Source organism: Bos indicus, chromosome 24, assembly GCF_029378745.1.
Source record: "Bos indicus isolate NIAB-ARS_2022 breed Sahiwal x Tharparkar chromosome 24, NIAB-ARS_B.indTharparkar_mat_pri_1.0, whole genome shotgun sequence".
Classification (NCBI taxonomy): Eukaryota; Metazoa; Chordata; class Mammalia; order Artiodactyla; family Bovidae; genus Bos; species Bos indicus.
Window position 1 is genome coordinate 43,873,880 of NC_091783.1, and position 18,920 is coordinate 43,892,799.

Genomic DNA, 18,920 nt, shown 5'->3' on the forward strand with positions numbered 1-18,920 from the left:
TTTTTAGCTTTTAATACTTTTACTTTGGAAATCGTTTGTTGCTTTTCTGTTTGGACACTTTTTTCTATTATTTTGGAATAGATCTGCACTTAGGTTTTGTTTACTTTGTAATTTCTTTGACCGTCTTCCCAACATATCACAGTCTGGTGACACCTGTTTCCGAATCTCTTTGACAGCTGAAGTTCAAGACTATAGAGGCATTTGAAATGCTGAAAATCTCCCCCTTAACCTTTATCTCTCTTTTCTGACTTGTTAGCTCGTTAAATTATTATAGATACCTTTAACTACATGTTTTGTTTGCAGTTGTGAAGGTGGAAAGGAGTGGTAGTATACTGCTAGAAAGTTAGAAACCTTTAAAAAACATTTTGCATTTTTCAAAATTTCCCAGGGACTCTCCGGCAGTCTGGTGATTAGTATTTGGCACTTTCACTGCTGTAGCCCAGGTTCAATCCCTGATTGGGGAATTAAGAGCCTGTTAGCTGCATAGCACAGCCTAAAAAATAAAAAATGTCTCAAAGGCTGGCTTTGTGTTTTTCATAAACCCAAGTATATAGGTCAACATCATTTTACTTTTTTTTCCAGTAAAACCAATTAAAGAATCAGTTCCTTTAAATGTCATATGTTTGTTTGATGTATTTTTAGTATGATTCCAGAATCTCTAGTTTTTAATATTACTATGAAAGTGGGAATCAAATTATATTGAACCAGAAAGAACATTTTTATTATGATCCTTAAGATGCATAATGATAGAGGATAGGTTGGTTGGAGGGCATGTCAACTTTTATTTTAAGGATCCTAATATTAGAAATTCACTAATTATGTTGCAGCCAATTTCAAAATCTTGACCCATTATAATTTGTTTCAGGAACTCCTGACTGATAAGTTTCATGACCGAGAAATGTGCTTTGACATCTGCAGTTGTCAGTTTGTCTGCCATTACTCATTCGAGTCCTATGAGCAAGCTGACGTCATGCTCAGAAATGCGTGTGAGAGACTGAGCCCTGGAGGCTATTTTATTGGTACCACTCCCAATAGCTTTGAATTGATGTAAGTACTTTCATATATTGTGGTTTATAAAATATTGAAAATTAAGCTTATCTTAGAGCAGCAGATATTTATCAGAAATAGAGTTTATAGAAGGGCTGAGTGCTTTGATAATGTATTTGTATAGATAATCTGGCTTTAAGTTAAAAAGTCAGACTTACAGATGAACCTTTAAAACATCTTTGTGTGTTAGTTGGGGACTGATGTTGCATTGAGCCAAAAAGCCAGAGGTGGTATTGCTAGATAAACTCCAGATCAGATGACACTTAACCAGCTGTCATGATAATGAAGCCTATTTCTAGCATAATTTTGTTAGTGAGATTGTTAATGATATTTTAGCATATTGCTTCTTAAAAGTAGCTCAGACCCACTTCACAGCTATCAATTGCATCATGTGTGTTCCCCCCCATATTAAATCTGATCAAAATAAATTTGACCTAATAATAGATTTGATTTTTTGGGGGGGGCGTGTAACTTACAGAAGACGCCTTGAAGCTTCAGAAACAGAATCATTTGGAAATGAAATATATACTGTGAAATTTCAGAAGAAAGGAGATTATCCTTTATTTGGCTGCAAATATGACTTCAACTTGGAAGGTGTTGTGGATGTCCCTGAATTCTTGGTCTACTTTCCATTGTTAAATGAGTAAGAATGTCATTAATCTGTTACAGTTCTCTTTTGGGGGCTTCCCAGGTGGGTCTAGTGGTAAAGAACTCACCTGCCAGTGCAGGAGACATTAAAGATGAGGGTTTGATCGCTGGGTCAGGAAGATACCCTGGAGGAGGGCATGGTAACCCACTCCAGTGTTCTTGCTTGGAGAATCCCATGGACAGAGGAGCCTGGCAGACTACAGTCCACAGAGTCACAAAGAGTCAGACACGACTGAAGAGACTTAGCACATAGCACATTGTCTTTTTGCATAAGAATGAAGGTAAAGGGGGGAAAATCAGTATTTCTACTGGTCTCTTATTTTAAGTGGGATCTTAAGAAGTATAGCCTGAATAATGACAAAACTAAGACTCAACGGTTGGTGCCATAGGTCACTTACAGCCTTACTCATTTAGTTTCTTTTATTCCTGAAACTATTTTATCCTGTAAGCAAGAAAAGGGAGCCTGTTGCCTACAACTTGTGGCATGAAATAACTGACAACTAGAAATAGCAAAGATTTGTTTTTAAGTAACTACTGGTACTTGGGTAACTAAAATTAGTCCTCCCAAAGTAGGGATCCTCCTTTTGACGGGAATAGGTATATTAAAAGTTGTTTTATATTTCACTATAGCTTATGAAATTGTGACTCATGGCAGTGGTGATAGTAAAATCCTGATTCAGGAATGTATTCATGAACCTGAATTCTTAGGAGTCTTGGCAAACCATAACCTCAGGGAAAGCTGAGGTTTCAAGCTTTATCAGGTAGGGCTCCAAGGCCTAATGAGATACCTTGGTCTTGGGGGTTTCCCTGAGAGGAAGTGTGGAAGAGTCCAGTTAAATGTGGGCCATGTCACAGCTGACCAAAGTGTATTTCCTTCTTTTTATTTTTTCTTCTTTTTAAAACAAAGCCTTTATTAACTGAGGAAAAGGTTGAGCTTTATTTTTTTACTTATTTTTAGATGGTGATTATTTATTTGAATTGTGTCTCAGTCAGCTTATAAATTTATGGATGTAGGATTTTCAGGAGTTCTACAGTGTATAAAACTTTTATATAAAATAAAAATAAAATAGGAAAATGAAGTAGCATGTGATTAAACATGGAAAATACTATACACAATTTATAAATCTGAAAGTTAAAAAATTTATATCAGATTTTCCTTATAATTAGCAAACTTCGGGTAAATGTTATGCTTGAAGAAATTAAATGTTTTTAGTATGTTATTTTATATGTTTGTTATGTTAGCTTGGTGCTTTTGGTTGACGGTGATTTGAGTATACCCCAAAAGATAAAGAATGAAACGAAAGTTTTTTTTTTTTTAATGGCTAAGCACACATCAGCAATTTTTTCTGCTTGTATTGCTAATGATGATAAACATATCAAGTAATAAATTGTCACTTTAATTTTCAAATTTTTATAAATTGTTTATCGAGATAGGTATTGTTCGGAGAGACAATCTGAAAATGCATAGGGATCCAAGCCACCTTTGCTGTCTTGTTAATTAGCTTTCATATGCAGACCTATTCAAATCGGTCAGATTGAGTCTCTGTTCTTTGTAATTATGATATTTGTAGATGTAAAGCTCAGTTTCCCTCGTAAAGGCTTATTTTGGATATTTTTTGATAGAAAATGAACTGCCTGGAATAGAAGAGGCTTTATATTGACCTGTGTTGTCTTCCCAAGGGGCCTGATGCAAGTGGCAGGGACTCCTGCCATCCACGCGGCTCTTACCTGCAAAGCTGAGTGGCCCTCTGATGTTCCCTTCGCTCTGTCCCCTCATCTGTCACATCAAGGGTCCCCTTTCAGGGTTTGTCCTGTTCCTCCTCTCATCTTTTATCTGTTGCCTGAAATCGTCCTCAGGTTCCCTTTTGTTGTCTACAGATGCGCAGTAATCTGCTTCGGCAGTTGCACTGGGAAAGATATTACACAGAGCAAAGGGAGACCTAATGTAATTAGGACTTGAGGAAGCCACCTGGGAGAAAGTGACATCTAAGTCAATATCTAAAGGGTGTCTAGTTGGCCAGTTTTGCCTTAAGTGTGCTTGGGAGCCAACGAGGGTTTTAAAAGGACATGACCTGTGCACTTTTGAAGCTTCATCTGACTGCATTTGGAATATTGGTTGAGGGAGGGTAAGAATAAAAGCAGGGAAACAAGCAAACGAAGTGGTGCCACATTGAATGGTGATGGTGATAGAGCAGCCTGGTGGCCAGTGTCGGGATTGGAAGTGGGCTTGTTCCAAGTATGTTTTGCAGGTTAATGGAGAGGATGCAGTGGCGTGCTGAACACTGGGCACAGGGATGGGTGGCAAGGAGAATTAGATGGTTTACTGAAATAGCAAAGACTGGCAGGAGAACAGGCTGGTGGGATTCAGCCCTGCAGGCCTGGGATCGTCCTGGTGGAGATTTCTAGGGAACATGGAGTGAATAGATTTCTAGGGAACATGGAGTGAATGTGACAAAAGCCAGTACTGAGCTGCCACCACTGCTGGCAAGCTGTGTTCATCGGGGAGTGACATCGAGCAAGGATCTGGGCCACTTTCTTCAGAACCATGACATCTGGAACTTGGGAAAAGAGACCTGTAAAAACCTGTGAAGACGCAGTTCAAGACGTAGGATAAAAACTAATAGTTTGTCTTGCCAGGGAATCCAGAAGATGAAAGGGAATATTTTCGTTTCACTTCCTGGCCTGTTTGTTAGGTTACTGGAGTTCCCTGTGACCCAGGGAGATCTAACTGCATGTTTTTTTCAGGTCACTAGGGTGTTGCCCTTCACTTATTTTGCATGGTCCTCTTGTGAATTTGTAAGGTTTTTAGTTAAGCCCAGAAGATGTTACTGTTGTGTAAAGAATTATAAATATTTTGGAAGCCTTTTCATGAATCTTTTTTGGACAGAATGGCGAAGAAGTACAATATGAAATTAGTCTACAAAAAAACATTTCTGGAATTCTATGAGGAAAAGATTAAGAACAATGAAAATAAAATGCTGTTAAAACGAATGCAGGCCCTGGAGGTGAGTATTTAGAAATTGTGTAAAAATCCCAGTTGTTGCAGACTTGTTTGGTTGTTTCTGAGATTCCTTTCAAGGCCATGGACACACTCAGTATTTATATAAATTGCACAGATAACTGGTGCCAATGCTAGACTGTTCAGCACCTAGGACAGAGCTTTAACATGGGCTGTCAGGACTGTCGGCATTTGGGGCTGCTCTGTATCTGAAGCATGAATTTTTACACTACAAGAATAAGCAAATTTATTTCTCATTGGCAAAAATGTGTTGATTTTAATGGTTCCAGAATGGTTTTTTGATTAATAATGATGTGTTTGAGCCTAGTTATAATGATTTAAAATTCACGGTCTGAAACTGCAATTATGTTTGCACCAACCTAATACTTAAAATGGATTAAAAATAATGCTTGAATTAATTTGAATATCAGATATTTGGTCACCATATCTTTAAAAACACAGCATTTTTTTGAGGCCCTTCTTCATATTCTGTGTAATTGTGGAGACGATCTGTATTGGAGGCTGGATGTTTTCCTTCTCTTCCGAAACTCCCGAGGTTCTTTTGACTGAATTTTATTTGTATTATTTCCAGTTGCTGTTTGTACTTCGTGGCGGTTAAGTCACTGTAACATTCAGATGAATGTTTAACTCTTGTGTTGATAACTTCCTTCAGGTTTGAGTTATGGCAGAAAAAACCTTTGCCCAGGAGTCACGGAGATACAGCAGGTGTTTGCTGCCAAGTGGTCTTGGCGGCAATTCAGCACACTGTTCAGTCCCTCTGTGACACTCTGTAATTGTAGATACTCCAGCCATGCTCATTGTTAACCACAGCAGCTTCTTTGTTCAGAGAGGATTCCCTTCACTCCTTTTTTTTAATATTTCAAAAGTATGTGTAGTTTTTATTTCTGAAGTAATACTTAAAGATTATTGTCTCATTTCAGTGATTTAGGGTATTTCATTCTGCATTGTAAATTTCAATGTAACGACTCAACTAGGAATTTCCCTTGATTCCTTAGCCATATCCTGCAAACGAGAATTCCAGACTTGCCTCTGAGAAGGTGGGTGACTATGAACATGCAGCGAAGTACATGAAGAACAGTCAAGTGAAGCTACCTTTGGTAAGGTTTCATTCTTTAACAAGTCTTACAGGAAAATGGAAACTTAAATTATTTCACTGGTTTACAATACTTGGGTTCACTGACTTATAAATCAGGTACACTTTAGCCTATTTCTCCTAAGTTATGACTTTTTATAATTGTAGAATACAGAATAAAATGCACTTTAATGCTGAGAAATGTAGTGCTGTATTTGAGAAAGTAGGATGGGAGGAATGTTCTTGGCCTGGCTTGAGAGTTTTCTTGCTGTATCATTGTATCTTAGCCTGGACACTACTGACTAGCAGTGTTCCGTAGATATAATTCAGGGGCTTATGAACTTAGATGAGGGAAGATGACATCTTCACAGACTTCTGTGTGGAAGTTCACATTTTCCTTAATTATGAATGCTCCACAACCATAGTGGTATTACTAGTTGTAGCTGTGACTTTGTTATCAATAGAACTTATAAATATTTGCGTAACACATTTTTGCTGACATCTTATAGTATTGATGTTTATTTATCACTTCTTCAACATTTATCACTTCTTATTTCCTTAGTTATCAGGCTTGTCACTGTATCTTATTACTTAGTGTCTTTGCAAAATAGCAAGTATGTTACTAAATGCAGTTTAGTTCCTTTGTATGATAGATATTTTGTGATTTCCTTTGTAAAAACACAAAAGTCTTATTCCCTCCTGCAGTATTATTTGATGTTTCAAGATAGGCCTTTTTTCTGCCAAGTTAAAAATGTAAGCTCAGTACTTTTTCCAGTTAGAAATGAATACACTTTTATGCAGATTCACCCTTTGATTGAGAATCAGTGGTTTAGAGAATTGGCAGGAGCACAAAAGTGATGAGAAGATGGCATTAAAAGTTAATCTCATTGATTTATTTTATATTCAGATCACGGTAATATTAACAGTGAATTGTATGTATATTTATAGTGAAGTTAGGGTTTTGGAGCACCAAAACTAATACAATATTGTAAAGTTTAAAAATAAAATAAAATTTAAAAAATAAATAAATAAAATAAAAAGAAAAATAAGTATACGTGTGCTTCTATATTCAATCTGAAATTTTCTTTCTTATTTTTTTTAATTTTAGGGGACCTTAAGTAAATCAGAATGGGAAGCTACAAGTGAGTATATCGTCAGTGTAGATTTACTGACATTTGCAAAGATTGCTTCAAACTGATTGTTAAAATTGGAAGACTTTAGAAATTCTTCTGACACAGATTGTGAGGGGATGATTGTGTTCACACAAAATTCCTATAAATGTCTAGTTCCCCTTGTCTTACAAGGCTGTTCAGTGCCAAAAGAAAGCATATGCAGGGTGTTCCTTAACGTAAACTTTGAGCGTTCTTAAATATTTCCCTTGTCTGCTCGTTACTACAAAGCCATCTGTATTTTACATCTTTACCTCACATTTCTGTTGGGAATTTTGGATTATGGACCACTTCCTTGTGTTTCACTTGGTTGTGGCCTCTCTGATGTTAACAGTGAAGGTTTAGTAAATGCTAAAATGTTCAGTTAGGCAGCACTGAGCAGGATGTCTTGGAGGATGTGTGGTTGGGAACGGCCATGATGTGGAGGCGTTCTGAAGTGAGGCATGCGTGTCTGGCTGAGCAGTCAGAGGCCTGGCCAGTTCTCGAGGTCCCAGAGCCTCCCTGCCAGGGTGATGGTGGTGCCCCATATGGTCACCCTGAGGACTTACAAGGTAGTTCTCATTCTTCGCTTAAATATTTGTTGATTATATTGAAGAGAAAATCAGAGGTCTTCAGAGATGAACACTTTGAATATTGAGTTACATAAAGATTTATGAAAGGGCTTTGGGGGATACAAAAAATAAATACTACCTCTCTGCCTCGCAGTGGAAGAAACATAAATAAGTGACTTCTAGGCAAATTGTTCTACACGTTGAAGTTCCTGTAATGGGGAAAACAGATGAAGGAGCACTCAGTGAAAACTAGAGAAATTGGAAAATAATAACAGATGGTGTTATGGAATGTTTAGCCTGGGCCTGGTCGCTGTTGGAAGCTTTCATGTGTTATGCCTCATTCTGTCCTCACAGCTTCATGAGCAGACTACTGTTAATCATGCCTCTTTTTCACAGATAAGAAATCAGGCAGATAGCTTGGCTAAGGTCAGAGAGCTAACCCAGGTGCTTCACACTCGCAGCCTTCGCCTCACAGAAGCCCATGTGAAAGGAGGAGGAGTCTTAGGACTAGCTGAATGGAAAGAGAGGAAAAGGGAAGACAAGGGCTAACACTTTGAGCTTGTTTGTCTCAGAATATTGTTTCCTTTAGTAGAAATGGGATTGGAAGATATTAGAGACGTCATCTGTGATGAATGTGGGAATGTGTGCAGAAACCGACACATTTCTTTGGCTTCCTTGGAGTGCAGATACACAGCTGCCTTAGCTGTCCTGTCAGTGCCAAAGGGCGGTACAGCAGGATAACCTTGGGCAGAGGTCATGGTGGTGGTGCTGGCTGCAGATCAGGACAGTTTTTTTATACTAAATGTGGACTTTAGTGATACTGTGCAGGTGAATTAGATGCCTCCAGACACTTGAAGAAGGGGGTTAGAGATGAGAAGAGCAATAGGAAAGGATCAGTGGCCACAGGGCAGCCAGGATCATCGTGTCAGGGCCGTCTGCTCTGTGACGAGTTAACACTTTTATAATCTAGAGGGCTTTTTGGGTTGTGCCACAGTCTGAGAAGCTGTATTTTAAACTCCTACTGGTCTAATCATGAGCTTGTATTTCCAGAGCTTGCTGCTCCTCTAGAAGATGCTTTAAATGTGTTGCTGACAAATCAGAAGTGGTTCAAGTTTTGTTTGTTTAAATCCTAATTGAAATGCTGGCACAGAAGGCATTTTATATATAATTAGTGAGACTTCCAGAATTTTTGAGTTAGAAAAGAGAGAAGGTTACTCATTGCTGATCTGAAATCGAGCATTAGTTTTCAGTGACCCTACATCAGAGCAGCTCAGGACAGCCAGGTTACCTGCAGTAGGTGCAGAAGTATTTGGGGTGGGTTTGGCAGGGTTGGTTGTAGACAGAGTACTTGGAATGCAGGGCAAGCTCTGATGCCGAACTGTCCTGAGCCTTAGTACTTGCTCATGAGAGCTTTAGGTTGCTCCACTATCTGACCCTCAAGAGGAATTTACAGTGTTGATGATCATTCTGCCTGTTTTCTGCCCGTCTGTCTGCTCTGCTGCCAGCCATCTTTCATTACTCCTAAAAGACTTGGGAGGTAGTAGATGAGGAGTAAAGAACAGCATGATCAGAGAGGTGTTGGGGAGACTGCCTTCATGCTTCTGTGCAGATTGGATTGAGGGACAGAGAGCTCGAGGATTGGGAGGCCCTTACATGATCTACCATCCTTCGTCTGTCCCCTGTCCCACAGTTGACCCAAGGGGCAAGGCTTCCTTGTCACATGGCTTCTTATCTTGACTTGCTGCTTGAATGTCCTAGTGAACATCCTGAACATGCTTGTGATATCGAGACTTTGTCATCTCTGTTGTTTTCATAACTATAACGTCTGTCAATATCTCAAAAGAAGATACGTTTGCACCTCAGTGATTCAGGATGAGGACCTGCGGGTGCATTTGGATGTTTGAGTGAACACACGTGGAGCAGGAGGCCCAGTTTCAGGGAGCATGCCTTTGAGGCTGGGTGTGTCTCTGCTGGGGTTGTGAGTCCTCAGGTAGCCTTGGCCCACTTTTCTTATCATGCCCTTAGCATTACAGCTGGATAATTGGATGAACTTCAACATGCATGTTGAATTCCTTTACAGTTTTTTTAGGGTTCACCCACCCACAAGTAGCAAACTTAAGAGTACCCTGCACTCACAGTAGTGTAGTTATTCCAGTTAAAATAATTAAATCATAAAGTTTCCAGTTTTCATTTTCTTTGCTTCTATGCTTTTTTCCCCTCAACCCGTCAGTAGAGATTTTAGAGCTGTTGAGTTGGATTGCTCCATGGCTATGATGTCAGAGTATTACAGTAGGTGGATATTTGTTTTCAAGTAAATAGATACGATCCCATATCTACCTAAGTATGACTCACAATTATTGAAGAACTCTTAGAAATAAATAATGGAACTTTTCTTTCAAAAGCTGCTTGAGAATTTTCACCAAATTATGAATAAGACCAAGACTGTTGCCCTGAGGATATAAGAAACAAACCTCTAATTTTATTTGTTTTCTTTTTAGGTATTTACTTGGTTTTTGCATTTGAGAAGCAGCAGTGAGCACGTCACACGTGCAGTGGCACCAGAGCAACTGTGTTCTGTCTTATACAGATTTGAACGGTCCACCTTCCTGAGATCTGACGCCCTTGTTAAATGTAACTATTCTCAGCGGGCTGGATGCTGCTGGAAACGTCAGTGTATAAATGGAACTTTTGCTGTCTGTGACAGATGAACTTTGTGTGTGTATATAAGAATGAGATGGGACCTTTGTCTTTAAAAATCTATTTTTAAGTAATGTTCTAAGAATTCCATTTGCCTCCACTCTGGTAGCTCATAAAAATTATGAAATGACGTGTTAAAGCCTGAGTTCTTTCACCAGTGCTCTGCTTCGTCCAGTGTTTATTTACAGTATTAAACGTATTGCAGTTGTAGAATTGGTGGGAGTGTACTAATTCACAGGGATGTGTGCTCATTTCCGAAGTTTTGTTAAGTGTTTTTCAGGGTTAAAATAATTGCTCTCTGTACAACTGAATGTCAGTGTTCAATATAAGTTTAAAACTAAAATTTACATGGTGATAAAAGTTAATTAACTTTTAACTTAGCATTCTAGCCAGTTATTAAATTTCATTTTAGATAGCAACTAGTTCATTTGCTAACATGATTGAGTTCTAGAACTGGACAAAACATTTCAGATTCCAGCATAAAATTGTTTTGCATTTGGGGGTCTTTCTCATAGGAGTTCCCGATGATAGCAGTTAATGTTTCTAGTTATCAAGGATGTAATTCATTTCTTTACTGAACCAAAATGCTGTGGGTATTTTTCTCAAGATTTAGTGGCCATCTCCCATGTGAACCTGTTTGGACATTTCCCTCAGATTTATATAAGGTGGGGGATGGGGGGCAGGGGCAAGGATCTTCTGGGATGGAGGCGTGGGGCTGGGCCAGTGGGCAGTGTGTGGCTGTGAAGGGAGCTGACAGAGAGGCTTGAGGGATCCTTCTGATGGAGGTCTGGGCCACGGCGCGGTGTGCTGTTGATCCGTTCCCCTCTTTGGCCCAGAAAGAACCAGTACGTGTTCCTCCATCATAGCATTATGCTTGGCGCAATAGGATCTGGTGTCTCATCCCCACTTGAAGTTTGCATTTGCCATTTCAGAACCCTTAAGAGTTGTCAGCCCTGGCTTCTTGCATGACTCTTGCGAAACTGACACCAAAGTGAACTGTTGTCCTTGATTTATCACCACTTAGAAAACTTACCAGTTTTGATATATAGCAAAAAATTTAAAAAGCAAAGCAGAGAATTTATACATACTCTTTTAAAAATCATTTCTTTCATGCATGGTTTTAAAAGACATTTCCTTCTGTGATTATCCAGAGTACTTGTTAAAAAACTGTTGTCTCTTGGTTTGTTTACATGTGTTGATTGTTCATCGTGTTAGAATAGCAGACATTTCAGCTATTAGGTAACACAGGTTACCTCATTTCTGTTCTTTCCACAATCTGTCCATCTCCAGCTGTTACCAGTTTACAAAAATGTGGTGGTCCACCGTAAGTTATTGGAGGAAATAAATAACAGCACTTCTGACTGGTGGCTGCCATTGGCCAGCTGAGGTTTGGTGACGGTGCTGGGAGGTGGGCTTGTGAGCTCTTTAGTATTACGTCAGTTCTGGGGGAAAGTGCCAGAAAGTACTGTGATAGTTTGGTATAGAATGAAAAGCTTCTCTGTTATCATTGTCCTCATGTAGTGATCTCAGTGTATTCCAAGCAAGTAATAAGACATATTTTTAGCTGCCTCCTGCTCTCTCCATTCCATGGAAAATTTGGGTGGAATAATTTGTGGTGGCAAAGCCAAGTGGAAAAGAAGGATAAAAAGGAGCAGAGAGAGCTGGGTGGGCTCTGGAGTCTGAGCGAGCTGGTGTGTGCTCGGAGGTGCTCGGAGCCTCCCCGGAAGGTGTGGCGACCTGGCCATTGCACTTTGCGCGTTTATGACATTGCCTTCCCTGCTCTTCCTCCCTGACATCTCCTGCTGCAGCTAGTGGTGGGCAGTGACTGAAGAAGAACTCCCATCACCAGGGTAAAAGCTGATGGGACTTCCTACACACATTTGCAGTCTAAATATTTGGTGATTTTCCATTCAAGACATGAGGAAACTGTTAGGAGAGGGGGCTTTTCATTATCAGGCCAGTGATGTCAGGCGCTCATGGGAGTGACTGAAGGGTACTTTCAGACCTGCTATTAGGTTTGTCCTCTGAGAATGGAAGTAGAAATGAGGATCAGATACAGCCTCTGTGGAAAGAAGTTGGGAAGAATGGACTGGGAACCTGGCTGGTTGTGTGTAACTAAGAGCAATCAAATGGAATTCTTTGGGCCTGGAATCTAGTAAAGCAAGGGCACCACATGGCCAGTGTGAAGGGGGAGAAACTGGCCATTTCCCACTGCACCAAAAGGGGAGTGTCCTGACCTGCGGCTACAGCAGCCTACCAGGTGGCAACCATGCCCTGAGGCCACCAGGCCTCCACTCCAGTGTAACTCCCCAGAGAAATGTGCATCCAGGGAGAGAAGAATTGATTAGAGGCTGTGATGACTCTTGAGAGCTAGATTATCAGTGCAGGGTTTCCTACTCACCCCTCCCCAAACTTGGAATTCTGAGAAGTATGATTGCTGTCTATGTTCATGTTAATGGTATTTCTAGAGCATCAGAGCAAAGAGGTACAAGTGAGATGGGCTTGGAGGCAGGGTGTGATACGGGTCAGCACAGGAGAGACCGCAGGAGCGTTGTTGGCTGTCCAGCTCTGCACTCCCTTTAGCCCTTTTGGGAACTGATTCAGCCTGTCTTAGCTCATTGTCATTGTGTTGTTTGCTAAGTCTTCAAGTATCCTTCTAATGAGAATTTGGCTTCCTGTGCAAATCTTTGTACGGGGAAGAACTGCCAGTGTAAATATTCAAGCTACTGAGCATGACTTTTATGAACTGACTGTGTTGTCTACCTCTGCCTGAGGCCAGACCCGGGGAACGTGGCCCTGTAATCACAGTTATACCATAATGCCTGTGATACCTACTGTCCCTTTAGTCAAACAGGAAGCATGGGTGTATAATCACTACCTCCCTGATCGACATCAAATGCTGCACATCTGATAGGAAGCTTCTTTGTTTGCCGCCCTCTGGCAACATTATTCCTGATTCTTTGAAGGTAGTTGATACAGTGGCTGCTACACACATTTATTTAGTGATAGACTTATTTCAGCAGATATACACGGGACTGGAGTTGGTTAACAGCCAGCTCTTCACCTCACATCCTTCTCTGTTCCTTTAGCCTGGGCATGTATGCCTACTTCTCAGTTCAGTTCAGTCGCTCAGTCGTGTCCGACTCTTTGCGATCCTGTGAATCGCAGCACGCCAGGCCTCCCTGTCCATCACCAACTCCCGGAGTTCACTCAGACTCACGTCCATCAAGTCAGTGATGCCATCCAGCCATCTCATCCTCTGTTGTCCCCTTCTCCTCTTGCCCCCAATCCCTCCAGCATCAGAGTCTTTTCCAATGAGTCAACTCTTCGCATGAGGTGGCCAGAGTACTGGAGTTTCAGCTTTAGCATCATTCCTTCCAAAGAAATCCCAGGACTGATCTTCAGAATGGACTGGTTGGATCTCCTTACAGTCCAAGGGACTCTCAAGAGTCTTCTCCAACACCACAGTTCAAAAGCATCAATTCTTCGGCGCTCAGCTTTCTGCACAGTCCAACCCTCACATCCATACGTGACCACTGGAAAAACCATAGCCTTGACTAGACGGACCTTTGTTGGCAAAGTAATGTCTCTGCTTTTGAATATGCTATCTAGGTTGGTCATAACTTTCCTTCCAAGACGTAAGTGTCTCTTAATTTCATGGCTGCACTCACCATCTGCAGTGATTTTGGAGCCCTCCAAAATAAAGTCTGCCACTATTTCCACTGTTACCCCATCTATTTCTCATGAAGTGATGGGACCAAATGCCATGATCTTCGTTTTATGAATGTTGAGCTTTAAGCCAACTTTTTCACTCTCCTCTTTCACTTTCATCAAGAGGCTTTTGAGTTCCTCTTCACTTTCTGCCATAAGGGTGGTGTCATCTGCATATCTGAGATTATTGATACCTCTTCTGGCAATCTTGATTCCAGCTTGTGCTTCTTCCAGCCCAGCGTTTCTCATGATGTACTCTGCCTATATGTTAAATAAGCAGGGTGACAATATACAGCCTTGACGTACTCCTTTTCCTATTTGGAACCAGTCTGTTGTTCCATGTCCAGTTCTAACTGTTGCTTCCTGACCTTCATTTAGGTTTCTGCATTTAGGTATTTAGGAATACCAATCTCTTTCAGAATTTTCCACAGTTTATTGTGATCCACACAGTCAAAAGTCTTTGGCATAGTCAATAAAGCAGAAATAGATGTTTTTCTGGAACTCTCTTGCTTTTTCCATGATCCAGCAGATGTTGGCAATTTGATCTCTGGTTCCTCTGCCTTTCTAAATCCAGCTTGAATTCTGGAAGTTCACGGTTCACATATTGCTGAAGCCTGGCTTGGAGAATTTTGATCATTACTAGTGTGTGAGATGAGTGCAATTGTGCGGTAGTTTGAGCATTCTTTGGCATTGCCTTTCTTTGGGATTGGAATGAAAACTGACCTTTTGCAGTCCTGTGGCCACTGCTGAGTTTTCCAGATTTGCTAGCATATTGAGTGCAGCACATTCACAGCATCATCTTTCAGGATTTGAAATAGCTCAACTGGAATTCCACCTCCACTAGCTTTGTTCGTAGTGATGCTTTCTAAGGCCCACTTGACTTCACATTCCAGGATGTCTTGCTCTAGGTGAGTGATCATACCATCGTGATTATCTTGGTTGTGAAGATCTTTTTTGTACAGTTCTTCTGTGTATTCTTGCCACCTCTTCTTAATATCTTCTGCTTCTGTTAGGTCCATACCATTTCTGTCCCTTATTGTGCCCATCTTTGCATGAAATGTTCCCTTGGTATCTCTAATTTTGTTGAAGAGATCTATAGTCTCTCCCATTCTGTTGTTTTCCTCTATTTATTTGCATTGATTGCTGAGGAAGGCTTTCTTATCTCTTCTTGATATTCTTTGAAACTGTGCATTCAGATACTTTTATCTTTCCTTTTCTCCTTTGTTTTTTGCTTCTCACTGCACTACTAAACAGGTATGGGGCACTCAGCAATACTCTCCCAGGCTGGCCTGGCAAGCCACAAATGGAAAACATGCATACAGTCAGCACCTATATCAAACAATGTTCTCAGCACCGTGGAAGTTCCTTTCTCCCTTTTAGTTGCTGCCTCCCATGGGTAACCACTGTCTGGACTTCCAAGAGCATGGGACAGTTTTGTCTGTTTGGGGACATTTTATGAATAGAATCAAACAATATATTTTCCTTTGTATTGGCTTATTTGCTCAACACTATGTAGATTTCTGTTGCATGTATTTGTACATGGTTGGTTTTCATGACTGCATAGTATTCCGTCACATGAATAAACCACATGTTATTTATCTAATGGATGTTTGGTTCATTCCCAGTTTGGAAATACTATTAACTCATTATTGACTGGGGGATTTTTGCAGAAACTAATAATGCCTGTGGCTGGCCAAAAATTAATTCTGTTATTTGACTAACACTTTATGGGTTGTTACATTCAATATTTAAGCCTGACATACCTGTAAAGCCTTCTCCAGTATGGTGAGTTGTTTTTTTTTTTTTTTCCCCCACTTTCTGTATCAGAGTCAATCACTAAAGTTTTTTGTCTTTTTGTTGGTATAATGATCACATCATGTAAGTCAGAACTATATTCTGAAGAACTGTTATCTTCTGAGACACCAGTATATATGTCTCTTGAATAATCAAGCGAAGTATCTGCATAAAATTCACCAAAAAATTCTTCACTGAAAATTTAGCCACATGTCATTTTTGAAAATTTTCCCGGTAATAAACTTGCATTTATAGTACAAGGTTGAAACAAAAAACTGATGGAGCAAAATGTGAATGATAATGACAATCATAAGTTGTATGATGAACCCCTGATCAATTTTGAGCCCTGAAACGTTGCATGGTGATGTTAATTGTATCACTGTCTTAAAAACTTACTGATAAGTTCTGGGTCAATAACGTTTGGGTAACCAAAGACGTATTAATAAGTCTCTGGTCATTAACGTGTTAATAGTATTGCTTCAGGTGTTCTAGTCTGTGAACTTTGGGGCGTGGGTACTCTTTGCCTCGGAGTGGAATTGCGGGGTCACTGTGCAGACACTGTGCTCAGCTTTGTTGGACTTGCCCCGCGGGTTTTCTAAGTTCCACTTGTCCCACTTTTTCCCCAACTCTCAGTAGTGTCAGTCTTTTCATTTTTTTCTGGCAGGCACATAGCAGTGTGTCACTGGCTTTAGGTTTCACTTTAATGCTTCTTAATGAGATTGTGTATGGATTCATTACATATTCTAATGTATTGTCTGTAGATCATAAGATAAAGTCAAGCATGTATCTGCTGATACTTTCTTAAGTTGACCTGTATTTATACTTAAAAATGTCTGTTTTAATAAGCTTCCCTGGTGGCTCAGATGGTGAAGAATCTGCCTGCAATACAGGAGACCCGTGTTTGATCCCTGGGTTGGGAAGATCCTCTGGTGAAGGAAATGGCAACCCACTTCAATATTCTTGGCTGGAAAACTTTATGGACAGAGGAGCTTGGCAAGCTACAGTCCATGGAGTCACAAAGAATTGGACACAACTGAGCGACTATCATGCAAACCGCACACTCAATGAGACTGGGCACTTTTCATATGCTTGTTGGCCTTTGTCCTCTTGTGAAATGTCTGTTCAAGTTTTGCCCATTTTTCTATTGAGTGGACTGTCTTTTTTGTATATTCTGGATACAAGTCATTTGTTGAATGTATTGTGAGAATATATTTGGCAAAAAGCTCTTCTTTTTTGTTTTTGAATTGTGATATATGCCTTTATATTGAACACCACTTTCAGAGCTCATGTAGTATTTCATTTTATTCATCCATTTCATAATTGTTCATTTTTTAAGTCTGTTTTATGTATATTCATTCACTATCCAGGTTACAGGCAAGGGGCTGGAGATGCAGCACAGATTAAGGTAGACATCACTGCTTGCATGGAGTGTACACTCAGGCCAGCTTCACAGTCCCCATGACATTCCTTGATCTCACCTGTGGATGCTGCTTCCACTTCTGCTGGTGCCTCCCCCTGACCAAAGTAACCAGCAGTCCAAGTGCACAAGAGCCCATCAATGTGATTCGCACTTGTCCACCTCCTGATACAGCAGCTGGCAGGGGCTGAATGGATCTGCCCGTGTTGGAGGGTCTCATGTAGGGGTGTGAATCATCAATGGCTCAACACGGGGACAGTGCCACTGGCAGAAGCAGTCCTGGGAGATACCCCTTGGAAAGTGAGCCCTGGAGGTCGCCATTAACCCCACCACAGAGCCTGTATATTCCAAGTGAAAAGCTCTGAGTTTTAATATACAATTTACTGATATTCTTTATAGTTGGCCTTTTTTGTTTAAGAAATCTTTGTCTACTCCAAGATCGTGAGGGTGTCCTGTGTTTTCATCTAGTCTTTTTTGTTTTACCTTTTACTTTTAAATCAGAAATCTTACTGAGTTGATTTTTGCTAATAGTGTAAATTAGGATTTAGGGTATAAATTTTCTCTCAGATTTCTGGCTGACCCGGCATCATTGATTGAGAAAAACCATCCTTATGACACCAGTTTTCCACCTTTGTTATGTAATAGGTGATCATATATGTGTGAGTTTGTTTTTGGACTCTTCTGTTTCACTCATCAGTTTATATCTTTATAATGGTCTTAATAACAGGATAGGAGTTTCCTGGTGGCACAGTGGATAAGAATCTGCCTGCTGATGCAGGGTACACGGGCCAGGAAGATTCCACATGCCACCGAGCAACTTAGCCCATGAGCCACAGCTTCTGAGCTCATGAGCTGCAACTAAGCATGGGCGCCACATTTCCAGGCTGACCCTGGTGCTCAGAGGAGTTGGCTAGCCCCTGAGTTGCCTCAAGGGCACCTCCCCTAGCATGCTTGTATTAAGTCACTTCAGTTGTAACCAACTTTTAGTGACCCCATGAACTGTACCCAGCCCACTCCTCTGTCCATGGGATTCTCCAGGCATGAATACTGGAGTGGGTTGCCATTTTCTTCTCCAGGGGATCTTCCTGACCCAGGGACCAAACCCAGATCTGCATTGTAGGCAGATTCTTTACCATCTGAGCTACCAGGAAAGCCCTAACCCTAACCCCTTGTCTCCCCAGCCTCCAGCCCAGACTCCTGCAGCCTCCACCCTGCAATGGTGCCTCCTGTGGGGCCCAGGGTCTGCAGTGTGCAACACAGAAGAATCCCACTGGGCCTGATTCACACTCCCAGGGGACGTGGTGGGGCTTCCTCAGCCCTGGGCCCCTCCTACAACCCAGCACCAGGCTGTGGGCAGGACTCCCATTTGCCGAGAAAGGGCAGATCTTGAAATAGAGGATAAGACATAGATGTCTGTACTTTTATAGATCACCCATGAGACGGATACTCTACTCCGAGGATGCAGAGATTTTAATGTGAGGCGACGTTTGCTAAATATTACGCTTTTCTTCTTTCTTCCACTTCATCTCTATTTTCTGAAAATAGAAATTCATGTCAAGATGCTTCCTTGTTTAATTGTTTATCTCAAGGTCATTTACTCCACTAAAGGCTCAGTCACTTCATTTCAGTGGAGAAGGGCTGTCATTTTAAATCCCATTCACATGAATTAGAAGCTATTCATACACAGAGGTCGCTGCTGCTGTTTCTTAGAAACACAAAATTCTTTGAAAACAAACTTCAGAATAGCATAAAACATTTGAAGGAGAAAAGGAAGATCTCAATTCATCCCATTTAC

The 18,920-nt window shown here is 40.7% G+C and overlaps 1 protein-coding gene across 4 annotated transcripts in view; it reads left to right on the forward strand.

Moving 5' to 3' along the window:
* RNMT (RNA guanine-7 methyltransferase) overlaps positions 1–16,937 on the forward strand; it is a 31,629-nt gene extending 14,692 nt beyond the window's left edge. For 3 of the 4 annotated variants that reach the window (XM_019986510.2, XM_070778550.1, XM_070778549.1), the window contains exons 6-11: positions 866–1,047; positions 1,526–1,690; positions 4,583–4,700; positions 5,710–5,811; positions 6,895–6,928; positions 10,005–16,937. In XM_019986510.2, coding sequence (XP_019842069.1) covers positions 866–1,047; positions 1,526–1,690; positions 4,583–4,700; positions 5,710–5,811; positions 6,895–6,928; positions 10,005–10,042 — 639 coding nt within the window. In that variant the 3' untranslated portion in view covers positions 10,043–16,937. The remainder of the gene's footprint in view (positions 1–865; positions 1,048–1,525; positions 1,691–4,582; positions 4,701–5,709; positions 5,812–6,894; positions 6,929–10,004) is intronic. The other variant, XM_070778551.1, reaches the window with a different exon arrangement.
* The last annotated feature ends 1,983 nt before the right edge of the window (positions 16,938–18,920 follow it).